This window comes from Hypomesus nipponensis, chromosome 18 (assembly GCF_054491055.1).
Source record: "Hypomesus nipponensis isolate SF chromosome 18, ASM5449105v1, whole genome shotgun sequence".
NCBI lineage: Eukaryota > Metazoa > Chordata > Actinopteri > Osmeriformes > Osmeridae > Hypomesus > Hypomesus nipponensis.
In genome coordinates, this window is record NC_140378.1 from 4770001 (window position 1) to 4793895 (window position 23895).

At 49.2% G+C, this 23895-nt stretch overlaps 3 protein-coding genes across 5 annotated transcripts in view; all 3 read right to left on the reverse strand.

Moving 5' to 3' along the window:
• Positions 1-8964, reverse strand: part of LOC146251629 (extracellular matrix protein 2) — a 10218-nt gene extending 1254 nt beyond the window's left edge. Inside the window, exons 1-9 of the mRNA XM_084680776.1 lie at positions 8528-8964; positions 8194-8360; positions 7814-8029; positions 7410-7623; positions 7022-7137; positions 5763-5895; positions 5415-5572; positions 5182-5321; positions 1-230 (exon numbers count right to left, since the gene is read on the reverse strand). The exon at positions 1-230 is cut by the window's left edge and continues 97 nt beyond it. Of these exons, the coding sequence (XP_084536902.1) occupies positions 1-230; positions 5182-5321; positions 5415-5572; positions 5763-5895; positions 7022-7137; positions 7410-7623; positions 7814-8029; positions 8194-8360; positions 8528-8807 (1654 nt within the window). The 5' untranslated portion in view covers positions 8808-8964. The remainder of the gene's footprint in view (positions 231-5181; positions 5322-5414; positions 5573-5762; positions 5896-7021; positions 7138-7409; positions 7624-7813; positions 8030-8193; positions 8361-8527) is intronic.
• A 2066-nt stretch (positions 8965-11030) lies between these two features.
• On the reverse strand, positions 11031-19772 carry tktb (transketolase b). 2 transcript variants are annotated; one of them, XM_084679173.1, is made up of 15 exons: positions 19508-19766; positions 17998-18025; positions 17288-17405; positions 17065-17178; positions 16851-16948; positions 16125-16316; positions 15859-15986; positions 15427-15623; positions 14454-14618; positions 13597-13753; positions 13367-13497; positions 13178-13261; positions 12768-12864; positions 12409-12528; positions 11031-12238 (listed from the first exon to the last, which is right to left on the reverse strand). In XM_084679173.1, exons 3-15 carry the CDS (start codon positions 17369-17371, stop codon positions 12066-12068), a joined length of 1740 nt encoding a protein of 579 aa, XP_084535299.1. In that variant the 5' UTR covers positions 17372-17405; positions 17998-18025; positions 19508-19766; the 3' UTR covers positions 11031-12065. The 2 variants fall into 2 exon arrangements, with proteins under 2 accessions (XP_084535299.1, XP_084535298.1); XM_084679172.1 differs by lacking the exon at positions 17998-18025 and having other exon boundaries at positions 19508-19772.
• A 754-nt stretch (positions 19773-20526) lies between these two features.
• Positions 20527-23848, reverse strand: lrrc23 (leucine rich repeat containing 23). 2 transcript variants are annotated; one of them, XM_084679175.1, is made up of 9 exons: positions 23713-23848; positions 22966-23095; positions 22554-22663; positions 22262-22382; positions 21992-22133; positions 21755-21885; positions 21391-21527; positions 21044-21248; positions 20527-20796 (listed from the first exon to the last, which is right to left on the reverse strand). In XM_084679175.1, exons 2-9 carry the CDS (start codon positions 23071-23073, stop codon positions 20755-20757), a joined length of 996 nt encoding a protein of 331 aa, XP_084535301.1. In that variant the 5' UTR covers positions 23074-23095; positions 23713-23848; the 3' UTR covers positions 20527-20754. The 2 variants fall into 2 exon arrangements, with proteins under 2 accessions (XP_084535301.1, XP_084535300.1); XM_084679174.1 differs by lacking the exon at positions 23713-23848 and adding an exon at positions 23464-23651.
• Positions 23849-23895: the final 47 nt, after the last annotated feature.

Genomic DNA, 23895 nt, shown 5'->3' on the forward strand with positions numbered 1-23895 from the left:
CGGCGAGCGACCGGTAGAGCCCGAAGAAGGACACGGGCTGCATGGCCTCGTCTCCCAGGGCATTGTGGGACAGGCGTAGCGACTCCAGGCCGGGGCGCAAGTGGCGGAACACGTGAGCGGGGATCCGGTCGATGGCGTTGTTCTGCAGGAGGAGCTGACGCAGCTGTTTGGGCAGGTACAGCGGCACGGAGGTGAGACGGTTGTGGGAAAGATCCAAGGCTTCCAGTTTCCTGAGAAACACACACACACACACACACAGTTAGAAGATCCATAACTTGAAGGCTCTCAAAGACACAGATCCAACGCTACACACTAACAGAACACCCAGGGTTATGTAGAGTACAGTCTAGGGTTGGAGAGGGGGAACACAACAGTGAAAGAGGCGTTCCAGTTTGTTGAAAGGTTCAGAGGTCGTGTATGACTGAGTAGGCTGTCATGCTGTGGGGAGCAGGAGGAGTCGACTCAGCACGGCGGAGCAATGCTCTCTAACTCCAGGGGTTTGAAACTTCAGGCCCCTACTCCATCATTAGCTCAAGGAGATATGCCTGGGACTGTGTGTGTGTGTGTGTGTGTGTGTGTGTGTGTGTGTTTGGAGGGCTGTTTGCGAGCATGTGTAGGGGTTATATTTACAGAACCCCTGGAGGCTGGGTAAGGCTGGAGCTGATAAGGTTGGAAGTGTGCATGACTGGCGGCTGGCGGAGAGAGAGGAGTAAATGAGAAGAATTTGAGGCAGTTGTGCAGAACAAGGATTGTCGGACTATAAGGGTCTGGGGTGCTGGACTGGGGGTGATAGTGGAAGGGGCGAGGGGCGAGGGGCGAGGGGCGAGGGGCGAGGGGCGAGGGGCGAGGGGCGAGGGGCGAGGGGCGAGGGGCGAGGGGCGAGGGGGAGGCAGCCGACAGGGCAGCACACAGCAGGACTGCCTTCTCATTTCCTGTTTCCTTACATCCAATTACCTCACAGCGGGGCCAGAGGCAAATGAACAGGGTGACCAATCACTGGGGACCAGCACGTCAGAGTTGCCGGCAAACGGACACAGACGAATGAGGCGGGGGGATTGGTTACTGCGAGGGCGTCAGCCTGTCTCTACTTAAGTTAGCATCACACCTAGTACTGTACCTCCTGGTTCCCATAACTCTAAGGGGATGTTCTCAGATCTTCCAGAGCACTAGAAACCTTCAAAAGGGTTGGCATTCATCGTTTTACGGTCCGACCAATGAACTAAATGAGTTATTTGATGGCTGATGGAAAACTATTGCTGTTCCTACCTTCTCTTTTCTGTGCCCCCCTCCCTCCACTGTAGAAGGGGATGTTGTATATGTCATTCTACACACATGCGATACAGTTACACTAGTTACCCATACTTACATTCAAACATGCATACATCCATACTGTAAATATGAAATATGTATATGTCGAGATATACACTCATAATTATATCGATAGACTTAGATTTAACTACATATATTTCCATATGTCTGTAGAGTAGAGTTTATGGTTTTGTTGTCAGTAGTCCAAAGAAATGGCAAAAAGCAATCTGATGACTGTTTTATTTGCCTCAGAACTCCTGTGTGGGTCCATTGGCCATTGTGCTGGCAGTATTTGTACTCGGTCTATTGATACCTTGATCTAAACAATCCTGGTTTTGCTGTTTGGTCTCTGTTGTACAGACCGTCAGCTCAGTGAGGTGGAGGATTTGAGGGCTTTTCTGCAGAGCGAATGGGGTTCTCATTTGGACAGGAGTGTCTTAAAAGCTCATGTTAAAACCCTCATAAACATTTGACTGGAAACAAGAGAACAGTTACACAGGGAAGTGAACACGGTGACCGATTTAACTGAACTCTCTGTTTCCCAAACACACGCATACACACACACTAACAGACACGCACTATGATAAGAGACAGTCCCTGGTCATAAACATTTACATCTACATTGTTGTTCAAACCTGTTCTGAGCAGTGTGTGTGTGGTGTTTGTACATGTGTCTGTATGTGTGAGTGTGTGTGTGTGTGTGTGTGTGTGGTGTTTGCTGAGGGCTGTTCAGGGCTGTTCAGCAGCAGGAGTCTGCCACCACTTACAACACATGCTATTAATGAAGAGGAGCTCTCTCTCATTCACATACACACACACACACACACACACAAACACACAATCTGTGCCTTCATTGGGTGCATTTTAGGGGGAAGTCCAACTGATTGTTTTCATGTGAGTTTTAGCCACTGTATTATAACACTTAAACACCCCTTCCTTTGACAATGACCCACTGGTGTTCTGTTCTTGACTGTCCGATCAGATGTGTGTGTGTGTGTGTGTGTGTGTGTGTGTGTGTGTGTGTGTGTGTGTGTGTGTGTGTGTGTGTGAAGAGAGAGACAGACAGACAGACAGACAGACAGACAGACAGAGACTTGAAGAGCAAAAGATGAAGAGTAATCAATCTGATGGTCTGTTTCTCCACAGGGAACAGAGCTCTAACTAGAACCAGGAGCGAGAGGCTCTTTACCACAACACACACACACACATCAGGGGCTTCTCTTTTCCAGCTTTCCAGCGACACAATGCCAATGTTACACAAGAAGGCTTATGCAACCAGCCTCAAGTGGGCCAGCAGAGCTGTGCTCGCCAGGCAGGTTGGCTGGGCCAAGCAGGCCAGACCATGACCTGGCATGCTGGAAGTCAGGGTCAGATTACCAGAGATAACCAAGTATAACATTGGTGGGCACACGGGGTATTAACTGTTCAGGTTTATTCACTCAAACTCTTTAGAGCTCCCAAGTTTTTTGGTCGCTGTGTGTGTGTGTGTGTGTGTGTGTTTGTAAGTGTGTGTGTGTGTGTGTTTGTAAGTGTGTGCGTGTATGTGTGCTGCGGCCAGTCCCATCCACATCTGCTTAGCTGCAGGTGGGCGTTTTGTCGCCGTGGCATACTGTCTTTATGCAATCCATTTTGTGTGTATTTCACATCTGTGTATGGGTGTGTGTGAGCGTGTTTGAACAGCACTTGTAAATCAGTTATGTAAGGCTATTATTAAATTATCTAACGTCCGTCCACAGTATTAAATAATAAGAAATTCAACGTTCCACTCCCTTAGTGAACATCTCCTCCCAGCCTAAAGCCTTGATAGACGCTAAGAGCCTCAGACTTCTCCAACTTGGTTCAGTCTGTGTGCACACACACACACATACACGCAGACACACACCCATCGGACCCGCCTGTGTGTGTGTGCATTTGCAAGAGGGATTCATAGAGGTTAGGAATCATTTGATGGATTTGGGGGGACTATTTAGACTGATTTAGGCTGACAGGTTCATAAGGAGCGAGGAGATGAAAGTCAGTGTGTGTGTGTGCGCATGTGTTTCAGTGTCTCTGTGTGTGTGGTTTAGTGTCTGTGTGTGTTTGAGTGTCTATGTATTGTTGTGTGTGTGTGTGTGTGTGTGTGTTTTTGTGTGACTGTAAAGATGAAAGCCATGAAAGTGAAAGTTGTGCCCCTAAGGAGAAGTGGCTAATTTTACAGCATTCACTGCCTTGGAATTTATGTTCAGATAATGGTAGACTACAGTCGGGCCTGGTTTTACAAAACACACACACATACATACAAATACAAGCATGGGAAAAGGACAGCCTACAATAAAAGAGAAAGAGATAGAGAGAGAGAGAGAGAGACAGAGAGAGAGAGAGAGAGAGAGAGAGAGAGAGAGAGAGAGAGAGAGAGAGAGAGAGAGAGAGAGAGAGAGAGAGGGAGAGAGAGACAGAGAGAGAGAGAGAGAGAGAGAGAGAGAGAGAGAGAGAGAGACAGAGAGAGAGAGAGAGAGAGAGAGAGAGAGAGAGAGAGAGAGAGAGAGAGAGACAGAGAGAGAGAGAGAGAGAGAGAGAGAGAGAGAGAGAGAGAGAAAGACAGAGAGAGAGAGAGAGAGAGAGAGAGAGAGAGAGAGAGAGAGAGAGAGAGGGAGAGAGAGAGAGAGAGAGAGAGAGAGAGAGAGAGAGAGAGAGAGAGAGAGAGAGAGACAGAGAGAGAGAGAGAGAGAGAGAGAGAGAGAGAGAGAGATGAACGTTGGTTGGGAGAGAGATGAAGGACGGTTGAGAGAAAGATGGCTGAAGGATGGTTGAAAGTGAGAAAGTACACACGTGAAGAGACATGAAAGTGAAGATACTCTCTTGTTCCCCAGGGATTCGTCGTACTGTACATTTATCTTGAAGGGTCTGCAGTGTGTGTTTGAGCCTGCAATTTGTGTGAGTTTGCATGTGTGTTTGCGTGTGTGTGCGTTTGTGTGTAAAAAGTGTCTCTAGAGGAGGGACGCTCCTAAACCACAGTGCTCTCTAGTGGACGGATCAATCCCTGCAACACAGAGCCTTGGTGACGAAGTACGAAAAACATGGCTGCTCAAGAGCTATCGTCTCAGAGGTATTCTCTCTCCTTCGACTACACAAACCCCAAACTGTGACTAACCTGACCCACTTTATCAAAAGGTCAGTTGGATGGACGCATGCATTGAGGATGGGTGAAGGGCAGAAGAGACGGACGGACGGACAGACAGACGGACGGACGGACGGACAGACAGACGGATGGACAGACAGATAGACGGACAGAAAGACAGACAAACAGACGGATGGACAGACAGACAGACGGATGGACAGACAGACAGACGGACGGACAGACGGATGGACAGACAGACAGACAGACAGACGGACAGACAGACAGACAGACGGATGGACAGACAGACAGACAGACAGACAGACAGACAGACGGATGGACAGACAGACAGACAGACAGACAGACGGACAGACAGACAGACAGACAGACAGTCAGACAGACGGACAGACGGATGGACAGACAGACAGACAGACAGACAGACAGACGGATGGACAGACAGACAGACAGACAGACAGACAGACAGACGGATGGACAGACAGACAGACAGACGGATGGACAGACAGACAGACAGACAGACGGATGGACAGACAGACAGACAGACAGACAGACAGACGGATGGACAGACAGACAGACGGATGGACAGACAGACAGACAGACAGACAGACGGATGGACAGACAGACAGACAGACAGACAGACGGACAGACAGACGGATGGACAGACAGACAGACAGACAGACGGATGGACAGACAGACAGACGGATGGACAGACAGACAGACGGACAGACAGACAGACAGACAGACAGACGAGGGGGACTCACGCGAGTGGGACCCAGGCGCCGGCGGCCACACTGTCGTCATGCAGCAGGTTCTGGCTGAGGTCCAGCACTCGCAGACGGACACACTTCCTCAGTGCCTCCTCGGTCACTTCCTCAATGTGGTTCTCCTGAATCCGTAGCTCCTACACACGTGTATATAAACGGTATGTATGAGAAAAACGTTGTGTGTTTTGTAAACCGTAGCTTTAGTGTCAGTGTTGCGTTTTCCCACTAACCAGCAGTGAAGCAGGCAGGCCCAGGGGGAGGGAGCGAAAGCCGTTGTTGTCCAAGCGGAGGTGCTGCATCCTCCTCAGGGGCTTGAAGGTCAAAGGTGAAACGTGGCCGTCATGGAGGCCGTTCTCCTTCAGCTCCAGAGACAGGAGGTGGAACAGCCCTGGGACACGCATGCAGATCCCCCCACACACACACACACACACACACACTGTTATTGACAGCGATTCAGGGAGTCACCTCCTCAGGAGACAGTTGGAAAGACTCAAGGTGTTCTGCCCAGGCAGAAAACACACGTACACACGCCATTGTGTCACGGTGGTTTAGCACCCGCTGTAAGCGCGCACACATACCTCTGAAGCTGTGTGGAGTGAGTATGCTGATCCTGTTATCGTTGACCTTAAGCTCCTCCAGAGAGGAGGGCATCGGAGGGAGGCGGGTCAGCTGGTTCCCGTCCAGGAAGAGTCTCTTCAGATGGGTTAGATTCTACGAGGGAGGGAGGGAGGGAGGGACAGAGGGAGGGAGGGAGGGAGGGAGGGAGGGAGGGACGGAGGGAGGGAGGGAGGGACGGAGGGAGGGAGGGAGGGAGGGAGGGAGGGAGGGAGGGAGGGAGGGAGGGAGGGAGGGAGGGAGGGAGGGAGGGAGGGAGGGAGGGAGGGAGGGAGGGAGGGAGGGAGGGAGGGAGGGAGGGAGGGAGGAGGGTGGGTGGGTTGGTGGGTGGTGGGTGGGTGAGAAATAAAGAGAGAGGGAGAGGGACACTGTTTGAAGAGATCCGAGACGTTCACTCTCAATTCGGCATGATCCTGTTCTATTGTATTGAGCCTTTCTTTCAAGTCATATGTTGAATTTGTTTTACTCTGGAGCAAAAACTAGGGGGTTGAGTCTCTCCCAGTCTCACGCCACTGTCGAGAAACAAACCCGATACCAAAAAAAGAGATTTCCTCTTAAAATAATCCTCTTCTTTGCATTCCCTTCTGTTCATTGGCTGCAGCTGTACTGTAGCATGGCTGCCCAGCCAATCCTGGTATACAAAGCTGCAATGGGACGATGGGATTGGTCAGACTGTGGTCAGCTGTGCTGGCCTGGGCAAAGACTGAGCTCATGCTGTCGTCGTGGTTGTGACTTGTGGTCAGGCAGAAGTCTTATTCTGGGAGCGGAGCAAGCCACAACCTCTAATATGTTGATGATACGATCGTCATTATATTTATTTCAACCAACCTCAAGTTAAAAACGGCCATCCTATTCATCACGCAATATGATGGGGTTACGGGTGTTGGCGTGAGCCATTGAAAGCTGAAAAGATCAAAAGCTTAGAAGGACTACAAAGTTCAAAGGATGGCTGTGAGGAAAGAAGTCAGCATGTGTGACTGGCAGAGAAGAAGAGAAAGGGAGAGGAGGGGAGGGAGGGAGGGAGGGAGGGAGGGAGGGAGGGAGGGAGGGAGGGAGGGAGGGAGGGAGGGAGGGAGGGAGGGAGGGAGGGAGGGAGGGAGGGAGGGAGGGAGGGAGGGAGGGAGGGAGGGAGGGAGGGAGGGAGGGAGGGAGGGAGGGAGGGAGGGAGGGAGGGAGGGAGTCGGAAAGAGAAAAAGAGGCAGGGCTGAGGGCAGAGACTTACAGCAAAGAGGTGAGCGCTGAGGGAGTCATCATCCAGGTGGTTCTTACTCAGGTCCAGCTCCTCCAGGTTGGGCAGGCCTGAGAGGCCGCGAGCCGCGATCACACTGATGTTGTTTTCTGTCGCCGAGCACGCACACAAACACACACAGTTTAGACTGATAGCAACCAACAAACAGTGGGGTCACCCTTTCTCCCCAAAACCTGTCTCCTAAACCCTGGCTCAGAGGAATTTTTCTCACAGTCTCCTACTTAAATACAAGGGACACTCCCACTCATCAGAATTGCCACAATTAGCCAGCCACATGCTGTGAAGAACATCATCGTTCTTTCGGTGAGGCAGGGCTTCCTTCTATGACAAACAACCCTTCCACCCAGTCCCGCCTTCTCACCTGACAGGTCCAGGGTCGTGACCCCCAGGTCAGTGATGACGGGGAGGTGAGTCATGCCCACGCCTTTGCAGTCCATGTGTCTGCCAGAGGTCCGGCACGCTGCTGGGAGCGTCTCTGTGAAGCTGCTGCGTGCCTCTGTCTGATTGGTGGGTGGCTCCGTCCCCTCTTCTTCCTCCTCCTCCTCCTCCTCCTCCTCCTCTTCCTCCTCTTCTTCCTAATGACAAGACATGTGATCGGTATTCAATGAGAAAACAGATGACACGGTAGTAATTAGGGCGTGGAATTACACCGAAGTCTCTAGAATTGCACATACTTGAGCTTTATCTGGATCTTTCCATGTAAAAATAAACGGCTATACGACTAATGTATCATGCTCGCGACTAAGACAGATTACAACACCAAACCTCCTCCTCTTCCTCGTCGTCGTCGTCGTCATCGTCGTCGTCATCGTCCTCCTCTTCTTCCTCTTCCTGCTTCCCTCCTTTTTCCTCATCGAGGAGTTTGCTCTTCTCGCTGTGCATCTCTGTCAGGACAGTTTTCAGGACTCCTGTCTCCACAGCTGGAGATCCAGCTCGCGCGCCTCGCCTCTTCCAGCCCTCCAGGGAGCGCCCTAAACCCACCTGCATCAAAACACAAACCTGTGAGGTAAGGTTTCGAGTAGACCGGCAAGTAAAAGCATGCATGTGCGTACGCGTACACACACACTCACTATTCTATGTGAAGCGGCCTCCACACTGTAGCTTGGGCACACACACACACACGTATCTCTACTGTCTGCTCTCACCACTCTGTACGCAGTAGCCTCTACTGTAGCAGCATGTTTTCTCCCCCCCCACGCTCCCCTTCTCCCCCTCCGACCCTCCTGCTCCCCGGCATCGCTTGTTTGCTTGTCCGTCGCTCTCCCTTCCTCTTCGTCCGCTTGTGAGCTCTGCTCCTCTCTCTCTTCTTCACCTGTCACAGACAGAGCCAGAGGCGAGCCAGAGAGAAGAGAGGAAAGGAAATAGATACAAAATAGAAGACGTCAATGAATCGGAATAGTCGTGTGTACAGACAACGCATCAAATGTACTGTGCGAACATTCAGGGAACCTGGATACATCCAGAAAGAGGTGATCTCACCGGAGGGGACAGCTGTGGTGGAACTCAAGCTTCCTGCCTCAGTCGTTAGGGACTTTTGGGCATCCTTGTCTGCCTCAGGGACAGGGGTGAGTTCAGCATGAACCGCCATCCCAGCAGCACGTTTTCCAAGCGTGTCCACGCTAGGCGAGTCGCTTGTGTCAAGATCCTTCTCGGTGTCCGCTTCCCTCTCTTTAAATTCTGCTTCAAGTAGACTTTGCCCTGTTGAGATCAGGGCGCCCACACACACACATGCAAACCAAATCTTCAGCCTCTGCATCATCCTGTGTTATGTCTTCACTCTTTCGTCCGGAACCCTCAAGTCCCAAACTGGACTAGTCTGAGAAACCCGGTTGAGAAACAGCAAAGTCCAAGGAAGAAAAGTGCAACGTGAGAATGCCGGGGAAAGAGACAGTCGAGTCGGTTTGAACTCCGGTGCAGTATGTCTACAGAGTACAGAAAGGACTGCCCCGAGAAAGATGAACAAAAAGTTGGAAAGAAGTCGGGGAGGAAAGTTGCGACGGCGCTCCTTCTCTGTCTCTCGCTAGGCTCCCCACTGAGGCACTGCCATCCTTCACCTAAAGAGGACTGAGAGTGAAGGATGGACATGGGCAGGAGGAGGGACCGGAGGGAAAAGAGGAGGGGAGAGAAGGATGAGCAGGAAAGGGGGCGGTCGAAAAAGTACATTCTCACATTGTTAACAAAGGCCTCTTCGTTCTCTAAAATAAACACACAGACATTGCCCCCCCCCCCCTCCTCCATTACACTTACTCACTTTGGCCTTAACCTAACAAACACCTGGGTGGAGAGACAGAGAGAGAGAGAGAGAGAGAGAGAGAGAGAGAGAGAGAGAGAGAGAGAGAGAGAGAGAGAGAGAGAGAGAGAGAGACAGAGCAAAAGAGAGACAGAGAAAGACGGAGAAAGACGGAGAGAGAGCAAAAGAGAGAGAGCAAAAGAGAGAGAGCGAAAGAGAGCAAAAGAGAGAGAAAGACGAGAAGTTATCGAACAACTGATTTTGAGGACGTCATTCGTGGTTCACACTAGCTAGTCAGTCGTCCACCCTTGTCCTCGTGTCTCAGACACAACAATGACACCTGACCTGAAATCAGTTATCCACTTTGAGTTCAGATTAGTTACTGTGAAGATCTCAAGGTCAACTGATCCCTGCGGCAGTGACAGATAGGGAGGGGTCTGGCTGTAGGCCTCCTTGCTTGGCAACGATCCATTAACACCAACATATGAGGAAAGCCAAGACAGTACTAGGAATGAAAGATGTCCGTGTCAAGGAAATGTAACACACACTCTCTCACACACACACACACACACATGGAGGAGACAGAATAGGTGCACAAAACACACACTCTCACACACCAGTCTGAGCCAAGCAGGTGCCGGGGCAGCTTGGAGTCTCAGTGCAGAGACCTGCTAGCAGCGCCTGCTGTTTGGACAGGACACACACTCGTGTCACAGGCATCTCAGGCAACCTTTCCAGAGGTTTACAAGATGTGTGTTTACAAGGTGAATCTGACACCTGGATGCTACGTATGAAAGAAAGTCAACGTAGGTTACATGCAGCATTTCACCTCATTCAACTGTTTAGCATTTGAAAAGATTTGGCCTGGAGTGAAACTGATCTGAAACAGGTCATCAGAGAACTTGTAGAGAACCCAGGACGTATTATTTAAGATTAATCATTTGTCGAAGACAGCCATTCTATTTGAGATTTGGAACACTGGCTCTGTTCCGACCCAGACAGACTCCAAAAGGCTCCATTTGTGAGTGGAGGAGTTTGTCATGAGTCCTTTTCGCAGTAAATACCTAACCAGACACCCATTCTCTCAGGTGGTAGGTCAACACCGAAATGGAGACTGGAGACAAAAACAAGTTGAACTGGAACGTTCCAAGACAAAAAGGTCCATTTCAGCCCTCCACCACCCACCCCTTCCCTCCCCTATACGCTGCTGACCCCAGACCCACTTGACTCCTCAAACACCACTGACCAATTCCTCAAACGCCTCCCCTACACTTCCCCCCAATCGGATTATCCATCGCTAGTCATATTTCAACATTAATCTTTGATATTGTATTGATTTGTAACTAGTATAGCATGTTAGCCCTCTCTACAATAGCCCATTATGCTAGTCTGATAAACCATGAAGAACACGACCTGCACACGCTGATACCAGTTCACTGGGGGTGGGGCACAAGAACCCCGAATCTCAAGGTCTTTATCTAGGAGCATCAGGGCCCAGCGTGGAACCTCCCGACATCAACAACAAGGCGTCTCTCCGGCACCTCAGCAGGCTTGTGTTCCCGTCAGGCGAGGCAGACGAGCGCTGCCCAAACGGTCACGTCTGGTCAACGCCAGCTCCCTAAAGGCATGACACCTACCCTCCATGTGCCTCGGTCTGCATCCAGCTGTAAATACCACAATACCCAGCTAAACACCTCTACCAGTCAATAGAATAACCTGCGCTACAAAACAGCAAGGCACAGGACACAAACATGCATTGGGTCAAGTAGAGTTTTATTTGATTGAAGCAAAACCACAGCAAGGCAGACAAGCCACAGGCTGACACATGTGAGCCAGGAATGACAAATGGGAGGCGTGGATTGGTTAGAAACAATGTCACAGGTTACGCTCATCACACAAAAATGACGGAATTCAAATCAAGATGTTTTAACACTTGATCTACACAGCTCTTATCAAATGATAAGCCTCAGTTGGAATTGAAAATCAAGTTGTAATGCGATCAGTACCCGGTGAGCCATAATGGTGTCTGTTACAGAGCCTGGAATGGTCACAGTGAATGAAAGGAATGATAAGTTAATGTTGGAAAGGGGCAAACACATTGTGATAAAGGGAATGCGTCTACAATATCAACGATGTGTTGATATGATATTAAGAACATGGGTAACACAGGAGTTTGCTGTACACAGACCAGCTCTCACTGCAGAACGTTGCGTGGACGGACGCCAAACGGGTTTTGCCCCCCCACCCCCCAAAAAAATAACGCAATTACACAAGACCCATTTAGAACTACAACACGTACAGTATTTATGGGTGAAGAGTCTGCAACAATCCAATCGAACACGAGTTTACAAAAGAAGGAAATGGGTTTGGGCAGGAAAACGAGAACTAAAAAAGGTATGCCAACGGTAGAACCGTTCTGTGGTTCCGGGGGTTTAGCTAAGGTGCGCTGGGAGAGTACCCAGTTAGCTCTAAAGCTCCGCCTACAGTTGGCTCGAAAGCTCCGCCTACAGTTGGCTCTAAAGCTCCGCCTAGACAGCACTACAGGTCCCTCGTTCCACTGTGACATCTCCCTGAAAACACTGCGGTGGTGCACTCAAACCCTCTCTCCTTGGTCGAGTTAACAGGTGGAAGCGCAAGCGTAAACATGTCGCTCTGGACGTCCGAGGCGCGGGTGGCTGGAGAACGGCAGGGGTGTCCCGACAGCAGACAAGAGGAGAGAGAGAGAGGGGAGAGAGAGACGGGGGGGGGGGGGGGGGGGGCGCGTAGACGTGGTTCGGGCGGCGTCCCTCAGTTGGCGAAGGTCTGGCGCACGGCCGCCACGATGTGCTTGGCGCTGATGCCGTACAGGTCCAGCAGCTCCTGGGGCTTGCCGCTCTGGGGGACGCGCGTCACCGCCAGGCGGGTCACCACGATGCCCGGCTCCTCCCCCACGGCGGACAGCACCGCCTCTCCCAGACCGCCTGGACACACACACACCGGGAGGAGAAGAGAGGGACACTGTATCACCGTCCTGATCACCTTCATCCGCCAACCTGTTCCGTCCCCAGACGGGGCAGTGCTTTTGGCTCGACATGCACAAAAGAAAACCAACTCGCTTTCTCCCATTTCCTGGAAGGCGCAAAACACCCACCCTCCTTGTAGTGGTCCTCGACGGTGATGATCCTTCCTCCGGTGGCTCGGGCGCTGGACACGATGGTGGCGGCGTCCAGGGGCTTGATGGTGAACGGGTCAATCACGCGGATGTGGACACCTGGGGAGAGGGACCACAGGGACGGTCAACAGCTGCCGTCTGCTGACCTGGCCCCGTCACTTTGGCTTTCAAACTGATCTCGAATCGAAAATGACTCGATGGCATCGAGGGGAACGCGTTACGGGGGAAATCCGCACACGCGCGTCTCTCAGATGCAGACGCTGGCAGTTATTTAGCTGCATTTTCGGAAACTGCTTTGTGTCCATTCCTCTACAGGGCCACTAGGGGGCAGGGCTTACCCTCGCTGGCAAGCTCATCTGCGGCAGTGAGGGCTTCGTGCAGAGTCACTCCTGCTCCGATCACAGTCACTTTGTCACTGTCAGACTGGCGCACCACCTGGACACGGACACACACACACACACACGTTGGAAAGACGTTGAAAAACAAGAAAAACTTGTCGGCTCCATTGTGTCTGAACAGTGGATGGTGTCAGAAACGAATGCATCATTCAGTCCCCTCGTCTGAAGCAGGTGAAAAACGAGTCGGAGCTCGGCAGTGCCAGGGTTGGACTTGACACCATTTGTGACGTTCACAGAAAGAAATTCGACGTGTAACATTGGGTTTCCTACAGAGGAATTGCTTTTGTTGACACCAAGTCAATTGGTCTGAAGTCGAGTCAGCATGGAAGCCCTCTGGTGGAAACTCTTACCTTGGCTTGGCCCAGCTCAAACTTCTCCGTTGGGGGGTAGAGGACCTTCGATTCTGGTCTGCTGGTGCGGATGAAACAGATACCCTGGAACCAGACACACACACACACACACGTAAAGATGAGAACAGAACATGCCGCCAGACGGGAATGCAACCCCCCCCCTCCCACACACACACACACACTGCTGACCTTGGTGTTGGCAGCCAGCTCAACAGCCCTCTCAGTAGAGACTGCATCACTGGGGTAGAACACGGTGCATGTTGGGACAGCGCGGAACATAGCCAGGTCCTCCAGGGCCATCTGGGAGGGGCCGTCCTCACCTGGGGGGGGGGACGCAATATTACACATCTACACACACCATGACGAGGGCACACGGACCTCCCCAAAGGAATAAACACAAGCACACACACGCAGCTCACCGATGGAGACGCCGCAGTGGGAGCCCACCAGGTTGACGTTGGACTGGGAGATGGCGGCCATGCGGATCTGGTCGTAGGCGCGGGAGAAGAAGGCGGCGAAGGTGCTGGCGAAGGCCACCGTGCGGTCGCGGGTGGCACAGCCGATCGCCACGCTGACCTAGACGGCAAAAAAGGTACGACATCTGCGTGTGTGGTTATGTCGAAAAACCACGTGGGCCTGACCACACTGGGATAACTAGCTGGATCCACTCGATGGGACATAATCCCATGTGGATTATAATCCAAGCAATAGGACTACAGATTATGCAGCCATCGCAACTAGTTTAAGAGTTGCAGACTGAACCCAAGGTGGGGAGGGGGGGGGATGTTGGAACCTTCAGAACTTCAGTCAAATGATTCAAATTAGCAGGAATAGTGACTCATCCAAGGCCACTCTAAACAGAGCCCATGAGCCCATTAGTCCTTTCACTTCCAAATTTTCATTTAGCATCTCGGTAGATTTGACATTTCCCAAAATGATAACTTTTCAGCTCGTCTCTGTGTTGAGTCAGTTCAAAAGACGGGAGAAGAAATGTAACTAGGGTCTCCAAGTATGGGAATTCGTAAACTGCTTTGCGGTTGGGATTATGGGCCAGGGAATGAATAGCTACAGATTAAGACTACTTTGGCACAGATTAGGCCCAGTGTGAGGAGTAAATTCTGTGTGACTGACCGGACCAAGAGGTCAACCAGCATCTTTAATAAACTGACCCTTGATGTCCTGTCAGAAAGATAAGATTACACTGCCTAAACCTCGGAGACTTCCATGAACTGCACATCCACCCCCACAAACTCCTGAACATCTTCTGAACTCTCACCATGTTCTGCTCGGCGATGAAGCACTCGATGAAGCGGTCGGGGTGGGCCTTCTTGAAGACGTCAGAGAAGGTGGAGTTCTTGGTGTCTCCGTCCATCGCCACCACCCTGGGGCTGGCCTGGCCCATCTTGGCGAGGGCAGTGCCGTACGCGCGGCGTGTCGCCATCTACGGGACGGGAGGAGAGAGCGTGTTTTTTTTACTAGCTGGGTTATCCCCCCCCCCCCATTTTGTAAACAATGTTGGAAACAGTGACGACAAAGTTCAGCGGTATTTACAGAGCTGCTGCCCTCTGTTAAACCTCCCTCTAATATGCTTCAGTGGGTAGACTCATTTGTAATCCCTGGGTCGACGACTCAGGAAATGACTCTCAAAGAAACGTGCATGTGTCTAAATGGGCCCCTGAAAATGGGATTTAAACAACTTTGAGCAGAGAGGTTGTTAACATGTAGGTAAGCCTCATTACACGGCGGTTATCTAATCAGGAGGGATAGGAGAGCCCTCTGCTGAACCAGCACACACTCTCAGCTCAGAGTGCAGTGAACTCTGACCCTGTGGATAGATGATTGACTTGAGAGGCTCTCCTGGGCGGGAGGAAACCACACACTGGTTATTTTCAGGGCTGAGGCAATGACTTATCTCAACTGAATTCGACCTACGACTCGTGTTTAGCCATTTGAAAAAAAAGCGAAATGGAAGTTCAGAATGACTCGCGTCATAAACGTAGACCGCAAGTACGTTAGGTGTACGGTAATTGTGTTGGTACAAGCTACATGTTCTTTATCGAACATTTGAGGAGATACCAATCTGGAACAACCAGAAGGCAACCAGCCTCCCTTTTCAGAAATAGCAGGGGTTTCATTTCATTCGAAAGGTGCTCACTCACATTTGGACCTTCAGGTGAGGCCAAAAAGTGTTCAAAACAAGGTCAAACCCCCAAAAAAGACAAAACTTCAAATCAAAAGTCTTTCATTACCTTGTCTCCCAGCTTGTATGCGGGGGGAGCGGGCAGGCGGATGGGGGTGAGGTCGGCGGGGGCCGTGTCCTCCTTGGGCACCTCGGGGGAGAGATGCTTGTCGGGAGCCTGGATCTGGGCCTTCAGCTCGGCCAGCAGCTGGTCCACGCGCTCCTTGGGGATGGGCTTGCCGTGCCAGTTGTCCATGTCCTCGATGTCTGGGGACACACGGCGTGCACACCGTCACAGCCCGCTGCATCACACTGCTAATGTGCTCCGCACCCGCTAATCAGAGTCGAGGAACACAAACTCGAGATGTCTCTTTTTTTTAATTCAAATAAATCTCACCATGTCCTATCCATGTGCAAACGATGAATAGTAAGCAGCCATATTAGGTCTTCATTCCCACAAGTTAAACGGCTATACAAGTGGCCCTTGGCCGCCCCTCCTCACCTTTGAGCCCCCTGCCCTTGAAGGTCTTGGCGACGATGCAGGTGGGTTTGCCCTTGACCTGCTGGGCCTGCCACAGGGCCTTGCACAGCTCCTCCACGTCATGGCCGTCCACCACGTATGTGTTCCACCTACACACACACACACACACACACACGGAAGCCATCGTAACGTATACCCAAGGATACACCCCTCCAAAAAGGCAAGTGACCAATCCGAGCGCGTCGCTGGGGGGGGGGGGGGGCGAAGAAGCTCAGAGCGGCTTTTACCCGAAGGACTCGCAGCGCTTGCGGTACACCTCCATGTCGTGCTGCAGGGGCGCCGCCTCGCTCTGGCCCAGGCGGTTGACGTCCATGATGGCCACCAGGTTGTCCAGCTGGTAGAGGGAGGCGAAGGCCATGGCCTCCCACACGGAGCCCTCGGAGCACTCGCCGTCACCCAGCATGCAGTACACACGGTAGCTGCACACACACACACACACACACACACACACACACACACACACACACACGTATTATTGCCGTTCGCATATTGAAGTAGCCATCGTAGCACAAAGTGAGCATCCTGTTAAAGCCTGCAGCCTCTCAAACCGGTATGATATGAGACACCGCGAATTGGAGATCTGAGGAAGTCCAAGGCAATAGTGTTTGAAACTAAATTACAAGATCTGGTGTTACACAAGTTAAGGCACTTCCTCAGTTTCAAAACTTTAGTTCCCATCTCTGTTGTAAAGCCCCCAAAAGGTCTGGGCCAAAGACGTCCATTTCTGTCATTTGTCCAAACAGATATTCGTGGGAGTAGGATGTAGGCCAATTTGGTTAACTAACTTTAGAACCAAACTCATTTCAAGATGCATGGCATGTGGAACGTTTGACTTCTGCAGGGAAGTCTGGAACACACAGGACAGCGGGCCCTGAGGACCAGGGTTTAAAGACCCTGCTGACACTGGTGGCGAAGAGGATTGGTAGATATGGAATGCGCGTGTTGGTCCTTACCTGGACTTGTCAAAGTGTTTCCCGGTGTAGGCCATGCCGCAAGCTGCCCCCAGACCCTGCCCCAGGGAGCCGGTGGCCACGTCAACAAACGCCAGTTTCTGAAAGCACAACAGCTAGGACTTGAGAGGCTACACCAGAGCAGGGTGGTTCCCCTGGAGCGGGTGACAAACTTGGGCTGCGTTCCGAGGCCTGTGTGGGGAGGGGGGCTGCTTACAGGAGTAGGGTGACCCTCCAGCTCGCAGTCGATCTTGCGCAGGTTGAGCAGCTCAGACTCCTTCACGTAGCCCGCCTCCGCCCAGGCGGCGTACAGGATTGGTGCAGCGTGACCCTGCGAGAGCGAGGCAACCAATCAGAAATGGAGCCTACGGCCAGGTGCCTCGGACACCGCTGTAGGCCACGCCTCCTCCGCAGTCTCCTGCGTGCAAACTGGGCCTCACCTTGGACAAGACGAAGCGGTCGTTGCACTGGTTGCGGGGGTCGTTGGGTTTGTAGCGCATGGTGTGAAAGAACAGCACGGACATGAGCTCTGCCGCGCTGCAACAGGAGGTGGGGTGACTGGGGGAGCGAAACAAATTCACACACAGCAAAGAGGTCTGTTAGTGACGGGTCACAACAGGCAACTGTTAATGAGGGACATCCACACACACACACACATGCATGTTACTGTTGTGTAAAGAGCAGTATAGCTGAAATCAACACGGTGACAGCAAAATATGAAACTAAAACAGACTTTAAATTGATTTAGAGTGCACAGTGTGTGTGTGTGTGTGTGCGCGTGTGTGTATACAGGCTCCATCTGGAAGTTCATAACCAGTGTTATTCTGTATTCTCATGCACCCATGTCACCCCCCTAACCCTAACCCCCTACCCTCTTTAAAGCCAGAATCCCAACAGACAGCATTCCCCCCCAGATTGGCACGACTGTTTGTGAAACTGTTAGTTGCAGACTGGCGGTCGGGGTAATGTAGTTGGTAACAGGGTTTGGTAATAACCTGTATGGCTTAGCCAATATCAGGCCAGGTTCCCTATATGGGTTAATGTGAACATTTAACTGCTGTATGAGGACATATTGTCAAACATTATCTTGGTCAAACAGGTTGCTGCATTCCACAAATAAAATTTTAAAAAAAACACTTGCTCCATTTACCCCTTTGTTCTTTGGCCAAGGAACTAAGCTGAAATGTAAAAGTTTATTTCGTATTAAAAATCAGGACAACAAATGATTGTAAGTCAATCCTTATGCTCCTAAACATTCAGGCACATTATCTAGGCCTAATTCTAAGAACTGTTCTTGTCTTGCACCTATTGTCTATCCCCACATAAGGGCCCATCCATTGAACGGGATGGGTCGTCATCCAGTACTCAAACAACATGAGTGGATCAATCTAAGACTGTGTTCCTGTTCAAAGAAATACTGTCCATCTATTCCTGTTTCAAGGATGTGAATGAAACCAGTTTGTCCACATACATCCCTCTTTCCATGACCTCTGAAGCAATATGCAACAATTGGTGGTGATGGGTAAAAGGATCCCTGGAATTTGTAATACAGAAATGTACTAAGCTAAAATGATCACATTGCACAGTTTAACTACTTTAATTCAGTTATTATCGGCTACCCCTTCTAAAGCATGTTTTATCGTATTGTGACAAATACTGCTGTGATATGCATTTTTGGAAATAGCACCCACAACTAGTTGCATGTACAGGACATGTAAGAATTACAGTAGGTGTGGCATGGTAAGAGTCCTCCATTCATTCATTCTTCTCAAACAAGGAAATAAACACACTGGAAATAGCGTCAGTTGAATCCAGTCTTCCTGATGGTGCAACCCAAGCTTCTGTTAGAGTGAACAGTGCCACACAAAGAATATCTGTTTAGGAACAATTGCTTTTGTACACTGGGATCGTCCGCCATGCTTTCGACTTGGCGATTGGGCCAGATTCCAAAATCTATGGAGAACACTGGATGACTGAAACCTCACGATGAAAATATTTGTAAGCTTACATATAAATAGGCTAGTAAGTACATAATATAAGTTTTAGCCTTTGTAGCTCTACTGTAGCTAGCCAATTCGCAAGATTGATTTACTACACTACAGCGCAAAAAAAAAGAGGCTAAAACGTAGATCGGTCAGAAGGGCAATTAAAAACGCATGCTAGATGCTGATTGAATAAGTGTCTCTGCATAATTGTCTTTAAATCGAAGCGTAAAGCAGACCACGGGATCAGCTCAACTTCCATGTGACATGGATGCGGACAAGATATAGCAATGGTGTTTGCTTGCTAGCTAGATCACACGTCCAGGACCATTCAAACGACAATGTGGCTATGCTAGCTATTCGATTATTGCAACTTCTACTTGGTTTGCCAGCTAAATTAAATACTTTGACGGCGAAGTCCTACTCTGTCGTTTGGAAACGTCAACATTTACGGAAGGTATTTTAAAACGGAAACTAACACAGTTAGATAACGTTAGCCAGGTAATAATATAGAAACAACGGGATATCTGCCTGAAGTCTGCAGATAATAATCCGCACATGAAGCATGGCCATCCAGGTTAACAGTGCTGCATGGACAGTTCAGCAGCATTAGGCCAAAAGAGGAAACACTAACAATCCATCGGTTTATATGAAGTCTATTAACTTTTTTGAATTTACCCGGAATTTGAGGCGCATGTTGCTTTGATGGAATTAATCCTCAGCTTGTTGGCAATGTCCTTCAGGCCCTGGAGAGTCTTTTCGTCGGGTTTGTGGTAGCTTGCCATGTTTGAGATACTGGAGCGTGGAGCTTGCTTGGCAAATAACTACAAAAACTTCAAAAACGAGTACGTTTACGGGTGTCGTTTCGAATGAAGTGTATTATTACCCTTGCAATGCCGCAAGTGTTCAAGGCACGCAGAAACGAGGAGGAAAGAGGGCGAGAATTGGCTTTATGTGCACTGTAACAACCACGCCCACCTAATCCAATCATTGGATGAAACGTATTCGCGCAATGTGCAGAAAGTATTCTGAAGAAGTGACTTGTCAGTGATCTAGTCAGAGCCTGCCTATTAAATATTCTCTGATCTAGTATCAGTTTTTTCATAACTTAGGTCTGAATTTGGATCAGAAAACTGATTCTGCATCTGTAGAACTAAAACTGCCAAGAAAACCACCTGACCGTCCAGTTCATTGTCACTGTTAGCACAGGAGTGGAGAGTATGGGGAAATACAGACGATTGGGACATTAGACAACAATGAGGAAACATGACAGTAAAAAATAAAATAAAAATCTAAGAATAATTCGAAAGTTCTTCACTATACAAGTTTACCACCTTCCATACTACTTGATATATACATGGGCTCATATTTATTATCTCGAAGATGAATAATAAAGGCTGTTCAATTTAGTCTGTACACATTGCTCAGTCTGAGATGTTACATTAAAAACATAAAGCCATCCAAATATATGTGCTACTCCTTTAAGTCAGTCTGCCCAATTCTATTGGAGGACTCCAACACGGAAGTGGCAGAATGATTTTGCTCTCTCATTCTTACTCAGGGAAAAATAAGATAGCAGTGACGCACGGTTTGACAACTCTTTAGTTTCATGTAGTATCATGTAGTACATTCATTGTAGTATCATTTTAAAATATCTTGCATAGATATAAAAATAGTGTAGGACATTGCCAAATACATTTTAATGTTTACATTGAAATATTTTATTGGTTAAACTTATGATTGGTAAACATTATGATTCACAAAAATTGTGGAAGAACAACTCAAAATACTGTCCACGTCTTTTCCAAGGTTTGACATACAATGCAGCCTCTTTGATACTGGTATTGTCAGCGCTTTCATCCCCACCCCTGCTGGGTGCTGTTTCAGTCACTGCTTCAGTGCCTTTGTACCGGTTCCAGATGTCATCATTTGTCCTCCTGCTCTGCTGCCCCCTCATTTTCAAACTCCTAAAGAGACAAACACAGGGTTCACATCTGAGCAACCTTGAACGAATCCAGTCCCTTTGATCAAAGAATGTAGTACAACATTTTGTTTTCTAGTCTAGCAAGATAAGACAGGCTTAAAACCTTTCAGACAGTACATTTCACAGACAGAGGCAAACGAAGCACGCGCTCTAACAAAATCATACATGGATTGAACATCGTTGTTCACCTCTACCTACAGTACAAGATACACGACGTGTCTTTCCCTCACCCCAAAGCTCTCCAGGGCCTCAGCTTTCTCCTCGGGGGAGATGGGCTCCTTGTCCAGTCGTTCCAAGAGTGGCAAGTGGGTGACCACATACACGCGGTAGTCTTCCTTCTCCGACAGAGGGTTCTCTGCCAGCACAAGGGCTCGCAGTGTTTTCGACACAGCCGACAGGCTGCGCAGGGCGCGCTGGTTGAACACGAGGTTACCTCTGAGGACAAGAGGTGAGGGAGGTGACATCGAAGGGTCTTTGTATTCGAATGCATGCCCTTTGACTTTGAGTCAGCTTCAACGGAATTGTTTGTTTGCCTGATGTTGTTAAGCTTTTCTGTTAGATACATATGGGGATCTACCTGACATTAAGGTACTGTAGGGACTTCATGTTGGGGCTAATGCCATCCAGTGTCTCCAGTTGGTTGTCTCGGAGGTGCAAGGTGGTGAGGCGCTCCAGTTTGTCTAACCCCTCCAAATGCTTGATGCTGTTCTGGGCCTGCAGAGAGAGAGTTAGTGGTTAGAATGGTTAGTCTTCTCTTTTTTGTTGTTTTTTTACAGTTTTTTACGTAAAAAAAAAAAAAAGGGTACCATCTGTGAACTAACATAATAAAGTTTGAATTGTTTAGAATGTACCAAGTCCTTGGATTCTGTGGGATGACATGGAGGCACACAGGTCCTTAGATGATTTATTTAGAGTTTCTCTGAGAGGTCAAATACTTTTACCAGGTATAATCGTTGCAGGTTAGGGAGGTAGATGCCGTCTGTTGTCTCCAGACGGTTTCCTCTCAGCTCCAGAGTGACTAGGTTAGTGAGTCGATTGAACTGCAGCCCAGAAACCCTCTGGATACCATTACCTACCCGATAGAACCACACACGTTTCAAACGCTACACTTCAATTACAGCCCTATAACATGACCAGCACTCTCCAACAGTAATAAGGTTCAACGACAAGAAGCTGACCAGTAAGGTTGAGGCTTTCTAGGGCAGGGCCCCCCAGACCCTCCAGGTCGGTCAGCTTGTTTAGAGCCAGGCTCAGCCACTGCAAAAAGGTCAGCTGACCCAGGGGCTGACCTTTCAACCGTGTCACCATATTCTTATCAACCTGCAAGATGTGACCCAGAGAAATCCGTTATCTGTTGTCAGCTATTACGGAATCTGTTTGAGATTGCTGCAAAGTGGCTCATTGTCCTGTCTTGGGAAATGCTAACAATGGTCGGTTGGTATACTTGCATTCAGCCAGAGTAGATGGGTGAGTGCTGAAAGGGGAGACAGGTCAGACATGTGGTTGGAGGATATGTCCAGGAAACGCAGATGTACAAAGCTACTGATGAGAGATATGTCTGTCAACTGCCTGCGGAGAGACATGGAAAGAGTGTAGAGACACAGACAAGAGGGGCAAGGGGAGGAGAGTGGAAGAGAAGAGTCGGTTAGGGCAGAGGAAAAACAAGAGGTAGACAGTCACAGTCAGAAAGAAAAACATGTTTCATTCTGACCGCTTCTTATTTTTGAATGTTATGTCCACCTGTCTTTTAAATCCATCTTGACAAAGGCGTGAGCCAGGCCGTTTGCAGTGCGGCACAGCAATGACAGGCTCTGATGAACCATTTCTTGGGTCAAATGGCATGGCTCTATCTGGAGGGAGACAGGAACCCAACTCATTAGAACTACATTGAGCGTAGTAGTGCTGCCAATAACTAAAAATGTTAACTATACCAGTATTAAGTCTCTGCACATCAGATGATTTGTAACATTAATTGAGTAATAAGAAAGTATATCAATACTGACATTGATGACGTTTTCACTGATAAGATAGTGGATGTCGGGCTGCAGAATGTCTTATATAGGGTCAGTGTAATTCTAGGCAATCACAAACCTTTAGCAGACAACAATCAGAATATCAGATATATATCAATATACAGTGACTGTGAGCGCACCTGCTCTTCATGTTGAGGTGCACCCTCATCCTCTAGGTGTCCCTCTTCAGTTGGCCCCTCCTCTCCCTCGGACAAAGCCAGCTCGTCCTCCTCCATCTCTGCTGACATTGTGCGGCTTTATCTTGGTTTGCTACTTGTCGAGAGTTAGATTGTCTTAGAACAGCCAATAGCGCTACATTACAACAATTAGCATTTAATTGAAGACCGGTAGTTATAAACTACAGTTTCATACTTTAAATGAGCCTACTACCGGGATTACATTACAGTAGCTAGTTTTGGCTTGGTTATCTAGATTCTAGACTACATAGCTTACAGTACTGGTACTACATAATTAACTACAGAGTACTGTACCAGCAGTAGCTGGACGATATGGGTCCCCTTAAGCTAGCTATAGTCCACTGTTGTTGATATACTTTAGTCCACTCCAGACAGCTTTAATCCAGCAGCCAAATACAAAAGGTATCGTTTTAGTATCTAGCTACATGCAATTTCGCTTACCAGCCAGCTAATATTTCGCTCTTAGATTTACAGTGAGTTAGGTAGCTAGCTATCTAGCTCCTACAGGTTAGCTACGGCTCCAGTGTCTTGTTGTCGTTGCCGTGGAAACGGGAATTGCCCTAAACTTCGCATCATCAGTCAGGCAGGATGCAAGCACTAGCTCTTGCTAGCACAATCCTGGACAAGCCAGCTGGAGCACCAAGATATATATTTTTTATGGAATAGTGTATATAGAAGAACTGATCCTACTCTGTTGCGGCACTCCATCCTGCAAAGCGTAGTTCTGTTTTCTGCCTTCAAAATTGCACAAACCGAACAGCACAATATTCCTCTTCTTGAACTACTGCTTTTGCAAAGTCTATTTGGAAACAATATTGAGAAAACCACACACACTGGTGTACAAATACATGCACTGTTGCCTACTGTTTGTTA